Here is a 26772-nt window from a genome sequence, read left to right as displayed (position 1 = left end):
TCAGGACCCTGAGATTATCCACCCAATTCTTCTCTACTCATCCCTGTTGTAATCACTGAACATTAGGCACTGAACATTAGGAATGGAATATTACTGGAGGGTGATGTTTTAGCCTAATTGGGTGCTGAATAAAACCTTATTCTTCCTCTATAGAAAGGGAGCAAGAGTCCCGGCTGAGTAAGCATCCTGCAGAATCCATGATCACGTGAAAAATAATTAACTTGATATACAGCATGAAGAAAACCTATAGCTAACTTCCATATAAGGAAATATATGCCTTACTCTCATTCCTTTGCCAATCACCAGTAAACACACAATCCAGGAAAAGGCAAAGAATGGAGCTTCCGTTAATTATCTATAGGGAATTTACGAGGAGATTGCCTTATACAGCGCATGACTGAATGGTAGTTGGGGGATGGCTTAATGTATGTGGCGTTCGCGAATTGGTTATTCTGTACCACATGTCAGGAAAAGTGAAATACAATAAAAGGAGCGATCTTGATACAACCGAGGTCGTCTCATTGAGAAAACTTTCTCTTCATTGCGTCATTCTGATGTGGCAATCATGGCATTCTGTGCCTCCCTAGAGGTCGACCCACTGGGGGAGGGCTGTTTGCCTTCACACCCCTGAGATGGAGAACTTCAGAAGACAATTAAGTCCAGAACCACTTTCAATATTGGCAAATGTTAGCAAAGGTCACCTACCTGTCACTTCCACCCGCGCAGAGGTCTTCAGGTCTCCACTTTTGCAGATATATTCCCCTGCATCCGACGGCTTTGCGTCCCGGATGACGAGCTCGGCCACAGGACCCCGCTGCTTGAATTCATATTTGTCTCCTGCTTCCAGGACTACATTGCCCTTCATCCACTGCACAGGCATGTCTGGTTTGTTAAGTTCACAAGTAAGACGGACTTTATTCCCTTCCTGGGTCTCCTTGTTTTGCAGTTCTTGGTTAAAAACTACTGGCAGCCCTAAAACGCAAAGAGAAAAAAAAAAGATGGAACAGGAAGAAGATAAATAAACCAATACTCCCCCCCTTTTTTTTACTAGTCATATTGATGTGTTTGGTTTACAACAGTTTGTTTAGTGACCATTTGAAGTTACAAGGGCACTGAAAAAAGTGACTTTGTGGTTAATTTTGGAAAAATCAAAACAAGAGAATTTGATTTAAGCTTTGTAAGCCAGATGACAAAGATGAGAAATGGTGGTAGCCATTTCAGACTGTGTACAGTCAACCTCTCCCCATTTCTAAGAGGTCTTGTAAGGGGCGTGCATAAGCGCACCATTGTGCCTACCATCCCTGTCCTCCTGTCGTATTGTCCTTTTATTATTATTACGTTTTACTTAGGTTATGTTTATACAAACTGCTATCTTATACATGTTTGACAAATAAATAAATAAATAAATAAATAAATAAATAAATAAATAAATAAATAAATAAAATAAATAAATAAATAAAATAAATAAAATAAATAAAATAAATAAAATAAATAAAATAAATAAATAAAATAAAATAAAATAAATAAAATAAAATAAAATAAAATAAAATAAAAAATAAAAAATAAAAAATAAAATAAAATAAAATAAAATAAAATAAAATAAAATAAAATAAAATAAAATAAAATAAAATAAAATAAAATAAAATAAAATAAAATAAAATAAAATAAAATAAAATAAAATAAAATAAAATAAAATAAAATAAAATAAAATAAAATAAAATAAAATAAAATAAAATAAAATAAAATAAAATAAAATAAAATAAAATAAAATAAAATAAAATAAAATAAAATAAAATAAAATAAAATAAAATAAAATAAAATAAAATAAAATAAAATAAAATAAAATAAAATAAAATAAAATAAAATAAAATAAAATAAAATAAAATAAAATAAAATAAAATAAAATAAAATAAAATAAAATAAAATAAAATAAAATAAAATAAAATAAACCTTGGGACCAGATTAACAATAACTATGATTCACCTAACAACTATGGCCCTAATGGATGTAAAATGAGGCAAAACTAACAACTGTCTTACTTAGCAATGGAAATAATGGGGTTCGGTTGTGGTCATAAGTCGCGGACCAACTGTACTTAATTAGCTATTTCTCTCTCATTTTTAGATGATTGAAACCATCAGATGCCAGTCCTACCTTTTACCACCAGCTTTGCACTAGATTGGCTGTCACCAATGTCACAAGTGTAGATGTCACTATCATCTTCTTTAAGGTCCTTCACAAGGAGTTGCAAGACGGTTCCTTTTTGGCTGATCTCATATTTCTGGCTGGCTTGAAGGTCAACAATGCCTTTCCTCCACGTCACAGAAGACGTTGGCTTCTTGGTTTCACAAGTGAGGGTGGCATTCTTGTTCTCCTCCACCTTCAAGTCCTCAAGGTCTTTCACAAAGCAATTTCCAGCTTCTGGAACAAATGAAATTGTAGGTTCCCATCAAACTTAGTAAGAGAAATAAATCCATGCATTTTATTTGCTTATGTATAATAACCGTTGGCCATAAGCGTAAGTTGAGTGTGTGGAACTCAATGAATGGCCTTCTTTCCATCCAATTACAGGATGTCCTCAACTTGCAACCATTTGTTTAGTGATCATTCAAAGTTACAACAATGACTTATGACCATTTTTCATGCTAACAACTGTTGCTGCTTTCCTATGGTTTATGTGATCAAAATACAGATGTTTGGCAACTGATTCATATTTATGATGGTTGCAATGTCCCAGAGTCATGTGATCAACTTTCACCAATTTCGGACAAGCAGAGTCAATGGGGAAAGCCAGATCCACTTAACAACCATGTCACTAACTGAACAATTACAGGGATTCACTTAACAACTGTGGTAAAAAAGGTCCTAAGATGGGACAAAATTCATTTAACAACTATCTCACATAACAATGGAATTTTGGGCTCAATTGTGATAATAGGTTGAGGATTACCTGTGTAAGGTTAGGGTTAGGGTTTTTTGTTGCTAAATCTCTGTTGTTAAGCAAGACAGTTGTTAAGTGAAATTTGCCTCATTTCACAACCTTTCTTGTTGTTCAGTGACAGAATATCTCCAGGACCGCCTTCTGCCGCACGAATCCCAGCGACCGGTTAGGTCCCACAGAGTTGGCCTTCTCCGGGTCCCGTCGACTAAACAATGTTGGCTGGCGGGGCCCAGGGGAAGAGCCTTCTCTGTGGCGGCCCCGACCCTCTGGAACCAACTCCCCCTGGAGATTAGAACTTCCCCCATCCTCCTTGCCTTTCGCAAACTCCTAAAAACCCACCTCTGCCATCAGGCATGGGGAAATTGATTACTCCGGGCCATTTCATTTTATGTATGGTTTGTTTGGGGTGTATGACTGTTTTTTATATTAAGGGTTTTAACTGTTTTTTAATCATTGGATTTGTACTGTGCTTTGCTGTTGTGAGCCGCTCCAAGTCTTCAGAGAGGGGCGGCATACAAATCTAATAAATAATAATAATAATAATAATAATAATAATAATAATAATAACAACAACAACAACAACAATAATAATAATAATAATAATAACAACAATAACAATAACAACTAATAATAATAATGATAATAATAATAATAATAATAATAATAATAATAATAATAATAATAATAATCGGACATTTGAAAACCATTGGAATTGACAAAATCTCCATCTGTCAATTGCAAAAGGCCGCTTTACTGGAATCGGCAAACATAATTCGCCGCTACATCACGCAGTCCTAGGTGCTTGGGAAGCGCCCGACTGGTGATGAAATACAAAATCCAGCATAGTGATCTCGTTTGCTGTGTTGTACTGACATAATAATAGTAGTAATAATAATAATAATAATAATAATAATAATAATAATAATAATAATAACAATAACTGCAAATGTTCAGCTAACTTAGGTCGTTCAGTTCGTAAAAAGATTGTTAAGTGAATCTGGTTCCCCAGAAGATAGCAAAAGGGGTCACCTCCTCCTGACCATAGGAAACAGCAACTGTTATAAGTACTTGTCAGTTGCCAAGGGACTGGTTTTTGATCCCTTGACCATGGGGATGCTGCAATGATTGTAAGTCTTCGGAGAGGGGCGGCATACAAATCTAAGTAATAAATAAATAAGTGTGAAAATGGTCTTAAGTCACTTTTTTCAGTGCAGTTATAAATTCAAACCAGTGATGCGCTCCTACGGGTACGGTCAGGTATGTAGAACCGGTAAAAACATGTTGGTCAGGAATGCAGAACTGATAGATTTTTTTAAAAAAATTCTTTTTTCCCTTCTGGCTATATTTTTCCTGTTGCAGTAAATGAGGTTGAATGTGTATAATTTTAGAAGAGCTTTAGGTGCCTGTGTGTGTGCATACAGTTTATATAATAGATAATGTATATTTTTGTGTGCCTGTATGTAATATGTATGTACATTTACATAGAATTAAATAGTATATTTTGGGTGTTCAGTAATAGTAAATAGATAGGGAAATCGTTGAGGCGAGGAGAGGCCAGGCACCCACACCCTAACCCTAAACCAAATCCTTGATTTATTTTATTTATTTATTGGATTTGTATGCCGCCCCTCTCCGTAGACTCGGGGCGGCTAACAACAGTGACAAAAAACAGAATGTAAAAATCCAACACTAAAACAGCTTACAACCCTTGTTATAAAACCAATCATACATACAAAAATACCATGCATAAATTGTAGAAGCCTAGGGGGAAAGATTATATTAGTTCCCCCATGCCTGACAGCAGAGGTGGGTTTTGAGGAGCTTGCGAAAGGCAAGGAGGGTGGGGGCTATTCTAATCTCTGTGGGGAGTTGGTTCCAGAGGGTCAGGGCCGCCACAGAGAAGGCTCTTCCCCTGGGCCCCACCAACCGACATTGTTTAGTTGACGGTACCCGGAGAAGGCCCACTCTGTGGGACCTATTGATGTGAGTGACGTCAAGTTGGCCACCTTTAAGCCAGTCACATGATCATCAAGCCACTCCCACCTGGTCACATGGCTGACACACCACACCCACAAAATAAGCCATGCCCACAGTGCGGTAGTAAAAATTTTTTGCAGCACTTCACTGTTTTAAACTGTCTCTAAACCAACAATTGCAAGTTGAGGACTACTTGCAGCCCTATCACTGACCTTCCACCGATAGCTTGGCTTTCGTTTTGGAGAATTCGATCTCGCATGTATATTCTCCGCTATCTTTCACTGTGGTGTCATGGATGATTAAAATCGCCCGGGTTCCTTCCTGACGTAGGTCGTATTTTTGACTCCTCCGAATCTCTTTGCCGTCCTTCTTCCATTTCAGGTTGTTGTCCCATCTGGACAAGTCACAACTCAGGCTGACTTCACACCCCACCATGGTGGACTTGTCCTCCAGCTGTTTTGTGAATTCGGCAGGTTTTTCTAAGGGGGACGAAAGATTGGGAAACCAAGTCAGGAAAAAGACACAAGATTTGTAACTGTCTGTTGCATATCTGCAACAAGTACAGATGGAAAAGTAAGGCTGCGTTTAGACTGTGGTTATGAGACAGCTGCATGGTGTAGCCTCGTGTTGTAGAAATTATCTCAAGAGGTCCCTTGACTCTCGTGAGTTGATCGTGTCTTTCTTGGACTTTGTGGGGACTTCAAGTGTTTAGATATGGAGAAACACAGAAACATAGAAGATTGACGGCAGAAAAAGACCTCATGGTCCATCTCGTCTGCCCTTATACTATTTCCTGTATTTTATCTTACAATGGATATATGTTTATCCCAGGCATGTTTAAATTCAGTTACTGTGGATTTACCGACCACATCTGCTGGAGGTTTGTTCCAAGCATCTACCGTTCTTTCAGTAAAATAATATTTTCTCACATTACTTCTGATCTTTCCCCCAACTAACCTCAGATCGTGTCCCCCTGTTCTTGTGTTCACTTTCCTACCGTGTTTCCCCGATAGTAAGACAGTGTCTTACTATCTTTTTACCCGCAAAAGCCCCACTAGGTCTTACTTTCGGGGTATGTCTTACATACCCCCCCCCTGCCGTTTCCCGCCTCCACTAACCAAATTGACAGGGTGAAGTCGGGAAGACCCAGGGAGGCCGCCCAGCAGCTGATCTGCTCGGTTCCCTCCGCTTTGACGGCGCTGGTCCGCTCGCTCGTTCCCGCAACCGACCCGCTTCCCCGACACGCGTCTGGAGGGGAGGAGCCGCTCTGCGCAGTTGGGCAGCCCCACCTGCCTGCCGGAAAGGAGGCGGGCGAAGGAGGGCGCAGCTCCGGCCGCCCGCTCGGCTCGCTTCTACAACTTCGGATCAGCGCCGTCCTTCGCCTTGCATTTCCGGGTTGGCGAGCCTGGATTGTTTTTCCTGCGAGCGCTGGTCCCCACTAAGCCTTCTGCGCCTGACTCTGCGAGGCGAGAGGGAAGAAGGAGAAGCGCTTCTCCTTCTTCCCTCTCGCCTCGCAGAGTCAGGCGCAGAAGGCTTAGTGGGGACCAGCGCTCGCAGGAAAAACAATCCAGGCTCGCCAACCCGGAAATGCGAGGCGAAGGACGGCGCTGGTCCGAAGCCTCACTCGGCGAGGCGAGAGGGAAGAAGGAGAAGCGCTTCTCCTTCTTCCCTCTCGCCTCGCAGTCAGGCGCAGAAGGCTTAGCGGGGACCAGCGCTCGCAGGAAAAACAATCCAGGCTCGCCAACCCGGAAATGCGAGGCGAAGGACGGCGCTGGTCCGAAGTTGTAGATGCGAGCCGAGCGGGCGGCCGGAGCTGCGCCCTCCTTCGCCCGCCTCCTTTCCGGCAGGCAGGTGGGGCTGCCCAACTGCGCAGAGCGGCTCCTCCCCTCCAGACGCGTGTCGGGGAAACGGGTCGGTTGCGGGGACGAGCGAGCGGACCAGCACCGTCAAAGCGGAGGGAACCGCCGCCAGGGCGCTGCGAACTGCTCCCTCGCTTTTAGTACCATGTTTCCCCGAAAGTAAGACATATGTCTTACTTTCGGGGTATGGCTTATATAAGCCGACCCCCCTGAAACCCCCCATATGTCTTACAATCGGGGGGGTCTTACTATCGGGGAAACACGGTATTAAAAACACTTCCCTCCTGAACCTTATTTAACGCTTTAGCATATTTAAATGTTTCGATCGTGTCCCCCCCTTTCCCTTCTGTCCTCCAGACTATACAGATTGAGTTCATTAAGTCTTTCCTGATAAGTTTTATGCTTAAGACCTTCCACCATTCTTGTAGCCCGTCTTTGGACCCGTTCAGTTTTGTCAATCTCTTTTTGTAGGTGAGGTCTCCAGAACTGAACACAGTATTCCAAATGGGGTCTCACCAGCGCTCCATATAGTGGGATCACAATCTCCCTCTTCCTGCTTGTTATACCTCTAGCTGTGCAGCCAAGCATTCTACTTGCTTTCCCTACCACCTGACTGCACAGTTCACCCATTTTGAGACTGTCAGAAATCACTACCCCTAAATCTTTCTCTTCTGAAAATAACTAGATATGGTAAAATAGAGCAGTTAAATATGCATATCTCTATGTGTCTATCATCTATTTATCCAATCACTGGGGAACAGTAATTTCGTTGTTTTAAATCTGTGAGTTGTTTTCAACTAACCTTTGACCTTTGGATCCAAAAATAATCACAGTTTTTGTCTATCATGTCAACTTTTTAAGCTACAGGATACCCTCAAAAGCCATACAAATTGTGCATATAAAATAAAGTAAAAACTTACCAAATACACTATTTATAAAGAATAATTTATTCATACAAAGGCTATAATAGTTACTGCAAGTTAAATTGCGTTCATATAAACAGTTGGTTTTTGATTGAATGCTAATTATACATATTAAGCTAAAAATTTTCGCTTATAGCTTTTTCTGGAGTGTTTAATCTGTGGACATTCTCTCTTGATGCTCCAACAATAGTCAACATCCTATGTACCTCCCATCTACCCTAATACCGTGCCTTCAAATCTTGGTGGAATCGCTCACTTTGCTCATCACTGATGGCTATGTAAAAATTGCAATTTGATGCTCATGTTGCCTAATTAACTATATTATATATATAAGGTGTAGAGAAAAAACTTGACGTGGTAGAAGAAAACTAACTACAGTTTTGAAACCAGCATGCCTAATTAATTATAAAAGAGCTCAAAAATCAAACTCAACAGAAATTGTCTTTCAAATTGTTCCCCAGTGATCTATCCATCCATCCACAAATCTCCATCTCTCTCTCCCCTACCTATTGCCGTACCTACCTGCCTACCTTTATACCTATCATCTCTATCATGTCTCTCTGTCCCTCCACTGTCTCTCTCTGTTTGTTTGTTTGTTTGTTTGTTTAGTTAGTTAGTTAGTTAGTTAGTTAGTTAGTTAGTTAGTTAGTTAGTTAGTTAGAATAGAAGAAGAGATATAGGAATAGAAGAAAGGAATAGGAGATAGGAGTAGGAATAGGAAATATAGGAGAGCAATAGGACAGGGGACGGAAGGCACTCTAGTGCACTTGTACTCGCCCCTTACTGACCTCTTAGGAATCTGGAGAGGTCAACCGTAGATAATCTAAGGGTAAAGTGTTGGGGGTTTGGGGATGACACTATGGAGTCCGGTAATGAGTTCCACGCTTCGACAACTCGGTTACTGAAGTCATATTTTTTACAGTCAAGTTTGGAGTGGTTAATATTAAGTTTATTAATGTTTGTTAATGTTTGTTTCTCTTTCTCTCTCTTTCTCTCTCACACACACTTATTTGACAAGTTTGTTATTCTTTCTTTAAGAAAATGTTCCTGAGACATGAAAAGTCTACAAGGAAATTCCCAAGCTCACACACACACACACAAACAGGACCCCCCTCCCAATTGATGATTTTATGGGACTTCCTACCCCTTCTGACTTATTTTAATACAATCATAGCTCCGCACTTCGCACCTTTCACTGCCAGAGATGCTTTGGATTTTAAGTCGCGGACGGAAAACACCACTTCACCGGCATCAGTGACTAAGGTTTTCTTGATGGTGAGGGTGTATTTTCTTCCTTTGTTGAAAGCTCGGAACCGGGCATCATGGCTGACTTCGTTCCCATTGATCAGCCACTGACAACCATCCAGACTCTCGTGTGAGAGGACGCATTCGAAGCTACAGCTCTCCCCTTCCTGCACTTCAACGCTCTTTAGACGCTTCGTAATACCGATATTCAGCTCTGTGGCAAAATAAGAAGTGGATTAAATTAGAATTTAGAATTTAGAATTTAGAATTTAGAATTTAGAATTTAGAATTTAGAATTTAGAATTTAGAATTTAGAATTTAGAATTTAGAATTTAGAATTTAGAATTTAGAATTTAGAATTTAGAATTTAGAATTTAGAATTTAGAATTTAGAATTTAGAATTTAGAATTTAGAATTTAGAATTTAGAATTTAGAATTTAGAATTTAGAATTTAGAATTTAGAATTTAGAATTTAGAATTTAGAATTTAGAATTTAGAATTTAGAATTTAGAATTTAGAATTTAGAATTTAGAATTTAGAATTTAGAATTTAGAATTTAGAATTTAGAATTTAGAATTTAGAATTTAGAATTTAGAATTTAGAATTTAGAATTTAGAATTTAGAATTTAGAATTTAGAATTTAGAATTTAGAATTTAGAATTTAGAATTTAGAATTTAGAATTTAGAATTTAGAATTTAGAATTTAGAATTTAGAATTTAGAATTTAGCATTTAGCATTTAGCATTTAGCATTTAGCATTTAGCATTTAGCATTTAGCATTTAGCATTTAGCATTTAGCATTTAGCATTTAGCATTTAGAATTTAGCATTTAGAATTTAGAATTTAGAATTTAGAATTTAGAATTTAGAATTTAGAATTTAGAATTTAGCATTTAGCATTTAGCATTTAGAATTTAGAATTTAGAATTTAGAATTTAGAATTTAGAATTTAGAATTTAGAATTTAGAATTTAGAATTTAGAATTTAGAATTTAGAATTTAGAATTTAGAATTTAGCATTTAGAATTTAGAATTTAGAATTTAGAATTTAGAATTTAGAATTTAGAATTTAGAATAATTTATATACCGCTTCACAGTTCTTTACAGCCCTTTCTAAGCAGTTTACAGAGTGTAAGCACATTGCCCCCAATAATCTGGGTCCTTATTTTACCAACCTTGGAAGGACGGAAGGCTGAGTCAACCTGGAACCTACTGAGATTCAATCTGCCAAACTGCTGGCAGCTGGTGATCAGCAGAAGTAAGATACAGTATTGCACTCTGACCACTGCACCACTGAGGCTTAAAATAATTACCAGAAGTCCTTGACTTACAACAGGTCATTTAGTGACTGTTTGAAGTTACAACTTACTGAAAAAAGTGACTGTTTTTCACACCTTTGACAGTTTCAGCATCCTTGTGGACATGTGATCAAAATTGAAAAACTCAGCAACTGACTTATAGTTATGACTGTTGCAGTGTCCCGAGGTCATGGGATCCTCTTTTGTGACCTTCTGACAAATCAAGTCAATGGGAAGGCCGGATTCACTTAACAACTGTGTGCCTACAAGTGTGTTCAGGTACCGCTAGCTGATTTAGTTTGGTTAACAGAATGTCCGGTACGATGGTATTGAATGCTGAACTGAAGTCCACAAAGATGACACCTACGCTAGGGTCCTCTTTGTGGACTTCAGTTCAGCATTCAATACCACCATACCGGACATTCTCTGCACTCTTTCTATGGTCTCAATTTTTTTTTACATTGTGGGGGACCAAAACTGGCTGCAGTTTTCCAAGTGTGGCCTTACTATCCATAATCATTTCTAGTGTCTTTCTAGAATTTCAACATCTTTTTTATATCCTGGTGATCAAGCACTGAGTGGACATCACTGTGAAGATATGTCTTCTTCTACATAATGCCTGTTAGTACATAACTAATTGGGTTTGGCAATACAGTGATACCTCATCTTACGAACCCCTTGTCATACAAACTTTTCGAGATACGAACCTGGGGTTTAAGATTTTTTTTGCCTCTTCTTCCGAACTATTTTCACCTTACAAACCCAAGCCGCCGCTGCTGGGATGCCCCATCTCCGGATTTCCATTGCCAGCCGAAGGCTCCCCTCTATGGGAAACCCCACCTCCGGACTTCCGTTGCCAGCGAAGTGCCCGTTTTTGCGCTGCTGGGATTCCCCTGCTGGGATTCCTCTGCAGCATCGCAAAAACACGGAAGTCTGGAGGTGGGGTTTCCCATGGAGGGGAGCCTCAGGGGAATACCAGCAGCGCAAAAACGGGGTGAGTTTTGGGCTTGCATGCATATGGGAAACATTGTTTCATCTTACGAACTTTTCACCTCACGAACCTTATCCCAGAACCAATTAAGTTTGTAAGACAAGGTACCACTGTATATAGAATGAACCAACAATGTAAGCTTACATGTATTAGAATACTATTACTTTAAGAGTTAGTTTTACAGATTGCCACAAGAGGGAGCCAGAAGCATGATAGACACTCTCGGCTATTCTCGGCTATTTCTCAGTTTTGTCTATGTGACTATTCTGTAGTAAGAACTGTGTGTCCAAATGATGGTTTATGTATTTGTAAGCTCAAAAAGTAAGTTTATAGTACATTGTGTATGTATTAAGATGTCTTGACTGATTTAACTGTGTATGACTAGGGTTGTTCTTGACTAAGATATTTGCAAAAGTAAATAATATTTTATATACTAAATATAACTGGATTGTATTACTGAATTATTACTCATATCTCTGGACTGTCAGCTGGATATCTACTAAACCTCCACGTTTCCTCTGTGTATGTTTATCTTTGACCACTCAGAAATAACTCTACACATTCCTTAACAATGCCCTACAGTTGTATTGCTGGACCAACTCCCATATCCTACACCAACTATGGAACTCCAAGAGATCAGGAAGCCCATCGCTGCAAAAGAATGGAGAACAATGTCCTCCTGACTCCACCATTCCGAGTTTCCCAATTCTGTGTACCTTGAATTATGACTTTAGACTTGGCAACATCTGTCCCAAGGTCACACGTGTACCATCCAGCATCATCCTTGCCAACGTCTCGTATGGTGAGTCCCAAGGACTTCCCAAATTGCAGGATCTCATATTTATCCCCTGGGGTTAGTTCCACCCCTTCCTTCTTCCACACCGGTTTCACTTTCGGCTTTGAGACCTCACACTCCAGTGTGATCGTGCTTCGTTCCTCAGCAACCACGTCGTCCAGGGATTTCATGAAGGTGGCTGGCTTTTCTGCAGAAGATGGAGTCAAAGGTGTGCTTACATTGTTTCTTAGGCTCGCATAAATAATTTTTTATTTATTATTTATTAATCAGATTTGTATGCCGCCCCTCTCCGCAGACTCGGGGCGGCTCACAGCAATAATAATACAATGTATACAAATCTAATATTTAAGTTAATTCAAAACCCCAATTTAAAAACCAATCATACATACTAACATACCATGCATAAATTTTATAAGCCTAGGGGAAGGAAAAGTCTCAATTCCCCCATGCCTGACGACAGAGGTGGGTTTTAAGGAGCTTACGAAAGGCAAGGAGGGTGGGGGCAACTCTGATATCTGGGGGGAGTTGGTTCCAAAGGATCAGGGCCGCCACAGAGAAGGCTCTTCCCCTGGGTCCCACCAAGCAACATTGTTTAGTTGACAGGACCCGGAGAAGGCCAGCTCTGTGGGACCTAACTGGTTGCTGGGATACGTGCGGCAGAAGGCAGTCCCAGAGATATTCTGGTCCGGTGCCATGAAGGGCTTTATAGGTCATAACAAACACTTTGAATTGTGACCGGAAACTGATCGGCAACCAATGCAGACTGCAGAGTGTTGGTGTGACATGGGCATATTTAGGAAAGCCCATGATAGCTCTCGCAGCTGCATTCTGCACGATCTGAAGTTTCTGAACACTTTTCAAAGGTAACCCCATGTAGAGAGCAGTAGTTGAGCCTCGAGGTGATGAGGGCATGAGTGACTGTGAGCAGTGACTCCCGGTCCAAATAGGGCTGCAACTGGTGCACCAGGCGAACCTGGGCAAATGCCCCCCTCGCCACAGCTGAAAGATGTTTCTCTAATGTGAGCTGTGGATCGAGGAGGATGCCCAGGTTGCGGACCCTCTCTGAGGGGGTCAATACTTCCCCCCCCCAGGGTAATGGAAGGACAGATGGAGTTGTCCTTGGGAGGCAAAACCCACAGCCACTCCGTCTTATCCGGGTTGAGTTTGAGTCTGTTGACACCCATCCAGGCCCCAACAGCCTTCAGGCACCGGCACATCACTTTCACTGCTTCATTGACTGGACATGGGGTGGAGATGTACAACTGGGTATCATCAGCGTACTGATGATACCTCACCCCATGCCCTTGGATGATCTCCCCCAGCGGTTTCATGTAGATATTAAATAGCAGGGGGGAGAAGACCGACCCCTGAGGCACCCCACAAGGGAGAGACCTCGAGGTCAACCTCTGACCCCCCACTAACACCAACTGCAACCGGCCAGAGAGGTAGGAGGAGAACCACTGAAGAACAGTGCCTCCCACTCCCAACCCCTCTAGCCGGCGCAGAAGAATACCATGGTCGATGGTATTGAAAGCCGCTGAGAGGTCAAGAAGCACCAGGACAGAGGATAAACCCCTGTCCCGCGCCCGCCAGAGATCATCCATCAACGCGACCTAGGCAGTTTCCATGCTGTAGCCAGGCCTGAAACCCGACTGCTGAGGACCTAGATAATCAGGCCACTAAGCTGACTCCTCGGACCTCAAAGACACTAGAAGAAGTAGAAACTCACCTTTCACCTTCAGCCGGGCACTCTCAGAAATTTTCTTCTGAACCTTGATGGCCACTGTCCCACTGTCTTCTGGCGTGACATGCTTCAGTGTCAGGCTGTGGGTCTTGCCCAAATGCTTTATCTCATTGAAGTTGTTGGGGCAGAGGTGGGTATCATTGAGGAACCACTCCACCTCCTCACAATCTTCAGACAACTCGCAGGAGAAGGTGGCCAGGCTCTCTTCGTCGACCTCCACATCCTGCAGATGTTTGCTGATCTCCACTTTGCGTTCTATGGCAAGGAAGGAGAAGTCAAGAGGACACTGCTCCGTTCCGTGCACAGCTTGGTCACTGCTTCCATACGTTGTAACACACACAGAGCCAGTTTGGTCTCGTGGTTAAGGCACCCGGCTAGAAAGCAGGAGACCATGAGTTCAAGTTCCAGCTTAGCCATGAAAGCCAGCTAGCTGACTTTGGGCCAATCACCGGGAGAGTATGAGTTCTAGTCCCACTTTAGACATGATAACCAGCTGGGAGACTTTGGGCCAATCACCAGGAGAGTATGAGTTCTAGTCCCGCCTAAGGCATGAAAGCCAGCTGGGAGACTTTGGGCCAATCACCAGGTGATTATGAGTTCTAGTCCCGCCTTAGGCATGAAAGCCAGCTGGAAGACTTTGGGCTAATCACCAGAAGAGTATGAGTTCTAGTCCCGCCTTAGGCATGAAAGCCAACTGGAAGACTTTGGGCCAATCACCAGGAGATTATGAGTTCTAGTCCCGCCTTAGGCATGAAAGCCAGCTGGGAGACTTTGGGCCAATCACCAGAAGTGTATGAGTTCTAGTCCCGCCTTAGGTATCAAAGCCAACTGGAAAACTTTGGGCCAATCACCAGGTGATTATGAGTTCTAGTCCCGCCTTAGGTATGAAAGCCAACTGGAAGACTTTGGGCCAATCACCAAGAGATGTTGAAATCTAATCCTGCTTTAGACATCAAAGCCAGTTGGGTGATTTTGGGCCAACCACTTCAGCAAACAGTGAGCTCTATCTAGTCCACCCCTTTTGGCCTCCTACATAAGGCCAAATCCTGAAAGGTCCCATCCCATTAACCTACCCAAAATGGTCAATGTGGCTTTCGTCTCTGCGCTTCCGGCTTTGCATCGGTAGACACCTGCATCCCCAACGGTCAACCTCAGGATTTTCAGCTCTGCTGTGAACTTCTCCCTCTTCATCTTAAATTTCTCAGAAGGTTCCAGCAATGTGTGATTCCTATACCACTCAACCTCCTTCGGGGATGGCTTGAAGTCACAAGATAGGACCACCGAATGGGTTTCCAAGATTGTCTTGTCTTCTAGAGGTCTGGTGAAGATCACTGGAATATCTGCAGAGAAAACACGAAGGAAGTCACTTTCAAAACCAAGAGGACTCACACGAAGACTGAATTAAACTGAATCATTCTCTTCCAACTAGAATCATTGTGATTCCTCATTGGAACCCGACACCTCCAAACATTTTCTAATTAAAATTCCCAGAATTTTTCCAGTCCTCCCCGTTAACGACTACTTCAGCTTCAACCACAACAACACACGAGCACACAGCAGATTCAAACTTAATATTAATCGCTCTAAACTTGACTGTAAAAAATATGACTTTAGTAATTGAGTTGTCGAAGCATGGAACTCTTTACCAGACTCTGTAGTGTCATCCCCTAACCCTCAAAATTTTACCCTTATCCACGGTTGACCTCTCCAGATTCCTAAGAGTTCAGAAGGGGAAGCCAGGTTCACTTAACAACCGCAATACTAACTTAACAACTGCAGTCATTCTCTTAACAATTGTGGCAAGAAACATAGTCAAGTGGGGCAAAATTCATTTCACAAATATTTCAGAGGGTTTTTTGGGTCGATTTTGGTCATGTCAAGGGTTACTTAAATTCTGTTCTATTCTGTTGAGTTCCATTCAGTTCTGTTCCCTTCCCTTCCATTGAATTCAATAAATTCTATTGTATTCTTTCTATATATTTTATTTATTTATTTATTTGTTTGTTTGTTTGTTTGTTTGTTTATTATTTATTTATTTATTTATTTATTTATTTATTTATTCTCACTCACTCACTCATCCATCCATCTATCCTATCTGTCTGTCTGTCTATCTATCCTATCTTTCCATCCATCCATCCATCCATCCATCCATCCTGTCTGTCTGTCTGTCTGTCTGTCTGTCTGTCTGTCTGTCTGTCTGTCTGTCTGTCTGTCTGTCTGTCTATCTATCTATCTATCTATCTATCTATCTATCTATCTATCTATCTATCTATTAGATTTCTATGCCACCCTTCTCAAGGAGACTCTGGGCACTGTACAACATTAAATATAACAATATATACAAAAGCTAATAATTATAAAATATGAAAATTTACTAGCCTCCCAGGGCTGTCTTAAACTTGGCAGGACGTCCCCCTTACCTTTGACCACCAGATCAGCCAAGGATTTGGACTTGCCGATAGCAAATTGGATGGTGCCTGTCATGTCCACATTGGTTTTCCTCAAGATCAGCCGGTGGATTTTCCCCTCTTGTTCTATGATGACATTGGGACCCTTCTGTAGCACTTCTCCACGGAGTGACCATTTGGGCGGCTTCACTGAGTGGATGGAGATTTCACACTCGAAGCGGGCTTCGGCTGGTTCCATCACCTCCACGTCTCTCAGTTCCTTCACGATGTTGATGGTTTGTTCTGAAGAGAAATAATGGAAGACAAAGTTGATCACTAGGTCATCACCGTTGGAGCTTGGGGACTCAGTCATCCCTAAGTTCTTCAAATCATCATTGCTGACACAAAAAGCCTTTTCTAAGATACAAGTGGTCCTCAACTTACAGTCATTCATTTAGTGACCGTTCGAAGTTAAAATGGCACTGAACAAAATGCCTTGTGACCATTTTTAACACAATCACTACAGTATCCTCTGAGTCACGTGATCAAAATTCAGATGATTAGCAACTAACTCGTATTAATGATGCAATTACCTGGTTTTGCAAACTTCAGACAAGCAAAATCAATGGAGAAGCCAGGTTCACTTAAAAACCGTGGGACTAACTTAACGGCTGCAGAAATTCACTTAACAACCATGGCAAGAAAGGTCATAAATGGGGCAAAAGTCACTTAACAATTGTGATAATCAGGGTTCTGATTATTATTATGAAATATGGGGAAAATTTTATGATTGGATGGAAAATTAAAAGCTAAATAAATATTATACTGAGATATGAAAATTGAATCAAACATTGTTAGCCAGACTGCAAGATAAGAATTGGTGATAGCACCATATAATGGTACGACACAAATTCATTTATTCATAAGAATTTAAAAATATAGAATTTTCTAATATAGTTTATGTGATATATGACAAGAAGTACTTTTGTTCTATTTTAGATATATATAGAACCTCTAGTAATTACTGAATAAGTTGATATTGAATTAATTAATCTAATGTAGAAATGAAAGTTTGAATTAAGATGGGCATAATATAGAGTTTGATATTGTTTATACTGTTCTGTCGAGCTCTCTGGTAGAATCCTCCCAAAAATGCACAGATACAATTTCAGACCCACACACGTTTGAAAATTCAAAACAATGTTCTTTATACCGAAAATGCAAATAAACGAAGCCCTCTTTTTGTATAGCAAAGAGCACTCGTCTCCAAACAAATTGGTAATTTGTACAAGTCCCTTATCAGTTCTGTGATACTTAGCTTGCAGCTGTGAGGCAATTCACAGTCCTTATTCTTTCACAAAGTGAAACACACTTTGCTCTGGTTTAGTTTCAAAGCGGGGGAAAATCAGCACACAAAGATCAAAGTCAGCAAAGCAGTCACGAAACACAACGATCAGATAATCCTCCACAACGACCAAACCCGCAGGCTGCTATTTATAGCAGCCTCACTAATGACCACAGCCCCACCCAACCACAGGTGGTCTCATTTTCTTTGATAATAATCTCTCAGTTGTTGTTGCCTATGCATCGCTCTCCGCATGCGTGGCTGTATCATTAACTCTTGTTCCGAATCCAAGGAGGAGCTAGATGATTGATCTCCTTCTGAGCGGTCTGCCCCACTCTCCTCCTCCCTGTCACTCATGTCTTCTTGGTCAGAGGAGCCTTCATCATCAGATTCCACCGGGGGCAAAACAGGCCTGCAGCATGTGGATGTCTCCCCCACATCCACAGTCCTTGGGGCAGGAGCTGGGCCAGAGCCAACCACAACATATACTGATGTAATTTTTCAATGTAAGGTGGGAAAAGATTCTTGTTTTTTGAAGTTTTGTTTATTTTGGTAATATTACATAAGTTCTATGGAATGTTTTTTTATAATGGAAGAAAATAAGCCTCCACTGAATGATTAATAGAAAAATAAAAATAAAACTTTTATATATGTTTTATATATGTATAAGCCTGGTTTTATTGTTTGTACTTATGTATTGTTTTTTTATTCTATGCTGAAAAAAATAAAATTTCTATTTGGTAAAAAAAAACAATTGTGTCTGCTTGCAACAGAAATTGTGGGCTCAATTGTAGTCGTAAGTTGAGGACTATGTGAAAAGCGAGAAGAAAATGTACCTTCTACGTAGAACTGAGCACTGCTCTTATCATCCACAGCGTCGCAGGTGTAAATCCCTTCATCCTCAAACTCGGTCTCGTTGATGATAAGTTTCCGGTAGATCCCATCGCTGACCATCTCGTACTTCTGGCCGGGATGGAGTTCTCGGTCTCCCTTGAACCACTTCACGGTGGCACTCGGACGAGAAACTTGGCACTCCATAAAACCTCGGTGTCTTTCGATGGCAATCTTCACCCGGAGGGGTTTAACGATCTTGACAGGTAATTCTAAAGGAGGAGAACAGAAAAAGGTCATTGATGTAACTTTGCAGTGAATTCAACGTGGCTAACACAGGTAGTTGATAAGTCAAGGTCAGTTCCTCCTGGTTTGGACCAGTTCATCTAAACCAGTAGCAAGCCACTGGTGATGTCACTAAACTGGTTCTGACAGTACTGGTCCGTGAACACCGCCATCGTTTTTATTATTATGGGGGTTTTTTAAATAAAAAATCCATTGTTTTTTTCTTCTGTGCATGCGCAGAAGCCAAGTTTCTGGCACTATGCATGTCTCACCATCTTGTTTTTGGCGCAGAAGGAAGCGAACCAGCAACAAAGTAAGATAGAATCCACCCCTTCTTATGAACATTTATTTAGAGACTGTTAGAAGTTACAACAACACTGAAAAAGGTGACTATCTCTCTCTCTCTCTCTCTCTCTCTCTCTCTATCTATCTATCTATCTCTCTATCTCTCTTATCTATCTACCTACCTACCTACCTCTCTCTCTCTCTATCTCTCTAGCTCTATCTATCTATCTATCTACCTACATACCTACCTATCTCTCTCTATCTCTCTCTTTCTATCTCTATCTATCTATCTATCATGTCTCTCTCTCTCTATCTATCTATCTATCTATCTATCTACCTACCTATCTATCTATCTCTATCTATCTCTATCTCTCTCTTATCTATCTACCTACCTACCTACCTACCTCTCTCTCTATCTCTCTAGCTCTATCTATCTATCTATCTATTTATCTATCTCTATCTCTCTTATCTATCTACCTACCTACCTACCTACCTACCTCTCTCTCTCTATCTCTCTAGCTCTATCTATTTTTCTATCTATCTACCTACATACCTACCTATCTCTCTCTATCTCTCTCTTTCTATCTCTATCTATCTATCTATCTATCTATCATGTCTCTCTCTCTCTCTCTCTCTAGCTATCTATCTACCTACCTACCTACCTATCTCTCTCTCTCTATCTATCTATCTACCTACCTATCTCTCTCTCTCTCTTTCTATCTCTATCTATCATTTATCTATCTATCTATCTATCTATCTATTTATTAGACTTCTATGCCGCCCTTCTCGAAGTGACTCAGGATGGCGTACACCATTGTAAATACAAACAATATATGTGAAGAAATCGAATTATTTCTTTAAAAGAAATATGCAAAGTTAGCAAAACCCCATGTACAGTCATCCAATTCAATCATTCACAACATCAGCCGGACGTATGGTCATTTTTCACATTTACAACTTTCCCATCATCACATGACCAAAATTCAGAATGTGTGGCAACTGATTCATATTTATGAAAGTCGCAGTGTCCCAGGGTCACGTGATCCCCTCTTGCGACCTTCTACAAGCAAATTCAATAGGGAATCCAGATTTCCTTAAGAACCATGTGACTGTGTGATTCTCTGTGTAGTTCGTGTGGCAAGGACCACCTGCAGCTAGTTTGAGGATACGCTTTCTGGGGGGCGGGATGAATTCATTGAATTATGAAGTCACTCCTTACCTTTGACTTTAAGTTGAGCTCGCGATTCCGCAGTTTCAGCTACAAATTTTATTTCTGCAGAATCCTGCAACTCCACACTGCGGTAAACCAGCGTGTGACTTTTCCCTGCGCACAAAAAGAAGCCTCCAAGTTAGAGATCATCCATGATTCACCCACCAAGCAAGTCAAAGCCATCCACATTAAAAGCTCGCTACTCACTTTGACAGAACCACCTCCCCATAACAACCAAGATTAGAGAATAACAGAGTTGGAAGAGACTTTGGAGGTCTTCTAGTCCAAACCCTGTTCAAGCAGGAGATGCTATTGTATTCCAGACAAATGTTTGTCCAATATATTATTGAAAGCTTTCTGTGATAGAAAACCCACAACAAAATAACAAAATAACTGAATAGCAGAAAAATGCATGACCGGCAGCTTAAACCGCCGGCCAAAATTTCCCCTGGAGCAGGGGGATGCTGCGTTGGCTCCACGGAGCCCCGAACTTCCGGTTTCCGGTGAAACCGGAAGTTCGGCTTTTGGCAGCGCGCCAGAGGGGCGCGCTGTTTGCTGGGCCAAGGAGAGGTCCTACATCGCCCAGGACCTCCTCCTTGGCTGGGGAACATCCAAGGCGGACACCCGCCCATCCTCTGCTATCAACAGTGTGTCTTAGGAGGTCGCTTTGGGGCCGAATAGGAATTTTTTGCGGCCTCCCCTTTAGAGGCAGCCGTTTTTTTGCCTATTCCACACTGACAGTACAGATGGAATGGTTAGGGGGTGCGGCGCACATAGATGTTAGATCTAGGCTTCCCTTTGGTCACTGGGGTTTGGCAGGTTAGGGACGGAAATGGGCAGTAGAAGCGACCGCGCATGCTCCTTTGGGCATCTTTTAAAAGGGTGATGGACTGCCTGTCTCCAGGAACTAGAGGTTAGAACAACGTCGGGGATTGGAGAGAGGATGCCCATGGGACTCACCGGATCCAATTTCCCTTGGGGGATTGGAGGGTGAGCTCCTCCCACACGCCAAATGGGCGTGGCTCGGATCCAGGTGAAGGTGGCTACCTTCACCTGGTTCAGCAAGGAGTTATGTCCAGTGCTGCCAAGGAAGGTTCTGGCAGGAATGTCCGGCCCGTTAGTTTTGGCCTCTGCAGGTCCTTAGTTATAGTTGAATTTAAATATTTAAATTGACGTATTTAAAGTTACGTTATTAAAATGTATGTTAATTAATAAAGTGACCCTTTATTTAATCCACACAATGTCTCAGCGTCTTTACTCCGCTTCCAGGGCAAATAGATTGTAAGCTGTTCCAAGTAAAGCTGCCTTCTGCAATTGACTGATAGGGGTGTTGTTAATGGCAATGATCCATTATTAATATCGGTTGCACCAACAGCCAAATGTTTGGACTGGATTTGGTATTTTGTTTGCCTCTTGTGTCTTTCCCAAGGATCTAGTAAATGTTGTTCTCATCATAGCATGGAAGCTGTTCCAAATAAAGTTGCCTTTTGCACTTGACCAACAAGGATTTTGTCAATGGCCATCAGTCAATTGCAAAAGGTGACAACTTGAATTAGCTTACATCCTGCACATCAAACATAAACATCCTAATATTATTATGGATTATGAAACATGTGCAAGCAAACCATCAAACTCAGAGAGTACCAAGAAAACCACAGAAAGAGAAACCCAGACAAGCAGGGATTGATCCCAGACAATCAAGCAGAAAACAATAACTTAAAGTAGGAACTGCCAAAAAGAAAATAATGCTTTCACCAACAGTGGCAAAGCAAGCTCCTGTATATGATTAGGGAACAAACTTATATTCCCTCACAGGGATGACATTATCTAGTTGGCTCATGCAATGTCTACAAGCAAATGACTAAGTTCAGAGAGCACAAAGTATCACACACAAAGATAAGTATGGATTAACCCCAGACAAACAGTCAAACAGAAAACAATACTGATTGATTGTATTCATTCATTCATTCATTCATTCATTCATTCATTATTTATTTATTTACTTACTTACTTACTTACTTACTTACTTACTTACTTACTTACTTACTTACTTACTTACTTATTATTTATTTATTTATTTATTTATTTATTTATTTATTATTTATTAGATTTGTATGCCGCCCCTCTCCGTAGACTCGGGGCGGCTCACAACATACAATAGAACAATTCACAACAAATCTAATAAATAAATAAAAAAACATTTAAAAAAACCCATTATTAAACCAGACATACACACAGACATACCATACATAAATTGTATAGGCCCGGGGAAGGGCGGGAATGCCTCAATTCCCCCATGCCTGATGGCAGAGGTGAGTTTTAAGGAGTTTACGGAAGGCAAGGAGCGTGGAGGCGGTTCTAATCTCCAGGGGGAGCTGGTTCCAGAGAGTCAGGGCCGCCACAGAGAAGGCTCTTCCCCTGGGACCCGCCAGACGACATTATTTAGTCAACGAATAATGCACGGGCGCTGATCTGATGCGATTCGTTTTATTAGGAATCGGGCACAGAACAGTAACTAAATAACTAGAAACAAACAGCTACAAAATAGAGACAAGAATGCCGGCTTGTGGCTGTGCTATCCTTTTTAAACTTTCCCTGCTAGAGACGCAGCTTGACAGCTTCTTCAATTTCCCCACCGTGGCTTAGCCAATCACAGCCGGTATGCATATTAACTCATTCATTCATTCATTCATTCATTCATTCATTCATTCATTATTTTGTCCAATACACATTCTAGGTTATAGAGAATATACATGTAGTAAAATATAAAAAAAGAAAGAATAGAGGAGAAGATTTAAGAATAAAATAAAATAGATCAGTGAGGAATAGTGGGAAAGATATAGGAATGGAAGAAAAGATAAATGAGATAAGGAGAGACAATTGGACAGGGGACAGGAGGCACACTAGTGCACTTATGCACGCCCCTTACTGGCCTCTTAGGTATCTGGAGAGGTCAACCATGAATAGTCTAAGGGTAAAATGTTGGGGGTTAGGGGTTGACACTACGGAGTCAGGTAATGAGTTCCATGCTTCGACAACTTGGTTGCTAAAGTTATATTTTTTAAAACTATTTACATATTCTATTTACATACACAACAAATACCCTAATCAAGAAGCTCCCAAGGAAAAAAACAACCCATCAACCTTGCCAGGGAAAACATCTGAATATAAAAAGGGAGCAAACCAGGAAATTCAACAGGTTCTGACAGGTTCTGGAGAACCAGTAGTGGAAATTTTAAGAAGTTTGGAGAATTGGCAAATACCACCTGTGCCTGGTCCCAGAGTGGGGAGGGAATGGAGATTTTGCAGCCTCTTTCCCCTGCTATGCCCACCAAACCCCACCCACAGAACCAATAGGGAAACATTTTAAATTTCACCCTTGCAGCAAACGCCATCTTCCTTCATATGGATGGTGTTACCTAGTTTGGTCAGGAGACATCTGCAAGCAAATATCCCAACTCAGACAGACCACAAAAGAGAAACCCACATAAGCAGGGATTAACCACAGCAATCAAGCAGAAAAATAATACTCTGATTAAGAAACTACCAATGGGGGGCGAGGGGACGACTTATGCCTGACCAACACTGTTCTTTTTATTGATCGATTGATTGATTGATTTTGCCCAATACACAATGAGGGTTTTAGTGGGTATACACATAGTAAAATACATAATGAAGGTTATACAGTGGTACCTCGACATACGAGTTTAATTCGTTCCAGACCCGAGTTCGTAAGTCGATCAACTCGCATCTCGAACGAATGCCTTTAGACTTTGTTTTTCGCGCTGAGATAACTGGAAGCAAGGAGATTCTTGCGCCACCTAGTGGAAGCTCGGCTCGTATCCCGAATTTGAGCTCGGGTGTCGAACAGAAATTTCGCTCGCGTGGCGGCTCGTAACTTGGAATACTCGCATGTGGAGCAGCTCGTATCTAGAGGTACTACTGTAGAGGAGATACTCATAGTAAAATATATCTGAGAAAGAATAGAAAAGAAGGTATAGTAATAGAACATATCAATGAAAGAATAGAAGACGAGGTATAGGAATAGAAGAAAGGAATAGGAGATATAGGAGAGCAATAGGACAGGGGACGGAAGGCACTCTAGTGCACTTGTACTTGCCCCTTACTGACCTCTTAGGAATCTGGAGAGGTCAACCATAGATAATCTAAGGGTAAAGCTGTAGATAAAAAATAGAGCAAATTCCGCACAACCTCACAGGGACGTCATTATCTAGTTGGCTCACGCGATGTCTTCAAACAAACAACCAAGCTCAGAGACCACCACTTTCCGATTCTCTTCTTCCTACCTTCCTGACGTAGTTTGATGTTCTCTCCAGCCCGGATTTTGCTTTTGTTACTGAACCACTGGGTCTGGACATCATCATGCGAAATCTCGCAGAGGAAAGAGGCACTTTCTTTTTCGCTCACTTCCACATCTTCCAAGGGTTTTACAATCGCGATGTCCCGGGCTGAGGAATCAAAATGAGACATTTTTTTGTCTAAGGTTAAGGAGTCTGTGTTCCTTGCAGTCATTAGTGTGTGGGGGAAATTATACAGAGTTTTATTTTATAGGAGAAAAAAAAATCTTGGGGAATAGTAAGAAGTGGATTTTGAAGTTTAATTAGGTGGCCACAAAGAATGGCAGATAAATCATTAAGTTGATATTTGAATATGAACTTATTATATCTCTACAAGTCGTCTTCAATTTACAAGCACAATTCAGCCCAAAATTGAGGCAGCTGTATGTGTGTGTAATTTGTATGTATACATGCAGCATATATACATAGAATTAAATAGTATATTTTGGATGTTCAGTAATAGCAAATAGATAGGGGAATTGTATCTCTTTGAGGTGAGAAGAAGCCAGGCACCCTAACCCAAACCCTTGATGTGAGTGACATCAAGTTGGCCACCTTCAAGCCAGTCACATGACCCTTAAGCCACCCCAGTCACATGATCATCAAACCACTCCCACCTGGTCACATGGCCGGCAAGCCACACCCACAAAATAAGCCATGCTCACAGTGTAGTAGTAAATTTTTTTGCAGCCTTTCACTGGTCAGTTCCCAAGTGTTTGAATTTCAATCATGTGACTGTGGGGATGCTGCCATGACAAAAGTGTAAACAACAATTTTAAGTCACTTTTTCCAGTGCCCTTGTACCTTTCAATGGCCACTAAGCAAATGGTTGTAAATCAAGGCCTACCTGCATAATGAAACAAGCACTTATATCCTGGCACTGTATAAAAATAAATAGCTAGAATATCTTGAAAGCTGGGGGGAAATATTTTCACACTGATACAAAGGCCAGTGCTTGTCAGAACAATAAACAGGTGTAATTTATTCTGATTGTCCACAAAGGAGGCAACTTTCTCCATTCTGCATTGACAAAGTATAAATAGAGGCAGAATTTTGCTTCCTGAAATTATATGTATTTATTTGATTCTTATCCTGATTGTATTACTTCATAATACAGCTGCCCCAAGTCTTCAGAGAAGGGCAGCATACAAATCTAATAATAATAATTATTTATTATTATTATTTATTAGATTTGTATACCGCCCCTCTCCGTAGACTCGGGGCGGCTCACAGCAACAATAAAAACAATGTAACAAATCTAATAATTTAAAAAACACTAAAACCCCCATTATTAAAAGCAAACATACACACAAACATACCATGTATAAACTGTATAGGCCCGGGGGAGATGTCTCAATTCCCCCATGCCTGACGGCAGAGATGGGTCTTAAGAAGTTTACGAAAGGCAAGGAGGGTGGGGGCAGTTCTAATCTCCGGGGGGAGCTGGTTCCAGAGGGTCGGGGCCACCACAGAGAAGGCTCTTCTCCTGGGTCCCGCCAAACGACATTGTTTAGTCAACGGGACCCGGAGAAGGCCAACTCTGTGGGACCTAACCGGTCGCTGGGATTTGTGCGGCAGAAGGCGGTCCCGAAGGTATTCTGGTCCGATGCCATGAAGGGCTTTATAGGTCATAACTAACACTTTGAATTGTGACCGGAAACTGATCGGCAACCAATGCAGACTGCGGAGTGTTGGTGTGACATGGGCATACCTAGGGAAGCCCATGATTGCTCTTGCAGCTGCATTCTGCACAATCTGAAGTTTCCGAACACTTTTCAAAGTAGTCGAACCTCGAGGTGATGAGGGCATGAGTGATTGTGAGCAGTGAGTCCCGGTCCAGATAGGGCCGCAACTGGTGCACCAGGCGAACCTGGGCAAACGCCCCCCTCGCCACAGCAGAAAGATGGTGTACCAATGTGAGCTGTGGATCGAGGAGGATCCCCAAGTTGCGTACCCTCTCTGAGGGGGTCAGTAGTTCCCCCCTCAGGGTGATGGACAGACAGATGGAATTGTCCCTGGGAGGCAGAACCCACAGCCACTGCATCTTATCCAGGTTGAGCTTGAGTTTGTTGACACCCATCCAGACCCCAACAGCCTCCAGGCACCGGCACATATTATAACATTTCCAAAAATGTTGGAGACAAAGGAATATACCTTCTGAAAGTTTTGTAATAAAAAAAATATTTGATTATGCCAAAATGGACAAATTAACAATTGAACTGATAAGACAAATGGATCCAGAATATTACACAATATGGAAGAAGTGGTACGATTGGACTGAAAACAGAAAAATTAAAAA

General features: G+C 41.3%; 1 protein-coding gene across 1 annotated transcript in view; it reads right to left on the bottom strand.

Annotated features, from left to right (window-relative positions):
- Window positions 1-26772, bottom strand: part of OBSCN (obscurin, cytoskeletal calmodulin and titin-interacting RhoGEF) — a 334659-nt gene that overhangs the window by 219983 nt on the left and 87904 nt on the right. The window contains 11 exon segments of the mRNA XM_070766937.1: window positions 706-972; window positions 2155-2421; window positions 5131-5397; window positions 8890-9159; window positions 11949-12215; window positions 13758-14027; window positions 14846-15112; window positions 16193-16462; window positions 18341-18607; window positions 20125-20229; window positions 24423-24584. Coding sequence (XP_070623038.1) covers window positions 706-972; window positions 2155-2421; window positions 5131-5397; window positions 8890-9159; window positions 11949-12215; window positions 13758-14027; window positions 14846-15112; window positions 16193-16462; window positions 18341-18607; window positions 20125-20229; window positions 24423-24584 — 2679 coding nt within the window.

This window comes from Erythrolamprus reginae, chromosome Z (assembly GCF_031021105.1).
Source record: "Erythrolamprus reginae isolate rEryReg1 chromosome Z, rEryReg1.hap1, whole genome shotgun sequence".
NCBI lineage: Eukaryota > Metazoa > Chordata > Lepidosauria > Squamata > Dipsadidae > Erythrolamprus > Erythrolamprus reginae.
Note: the sequence above shows the minus strand (reverse complement) of the source record. Positions and strands in the feature narration are given on the sequence as shown.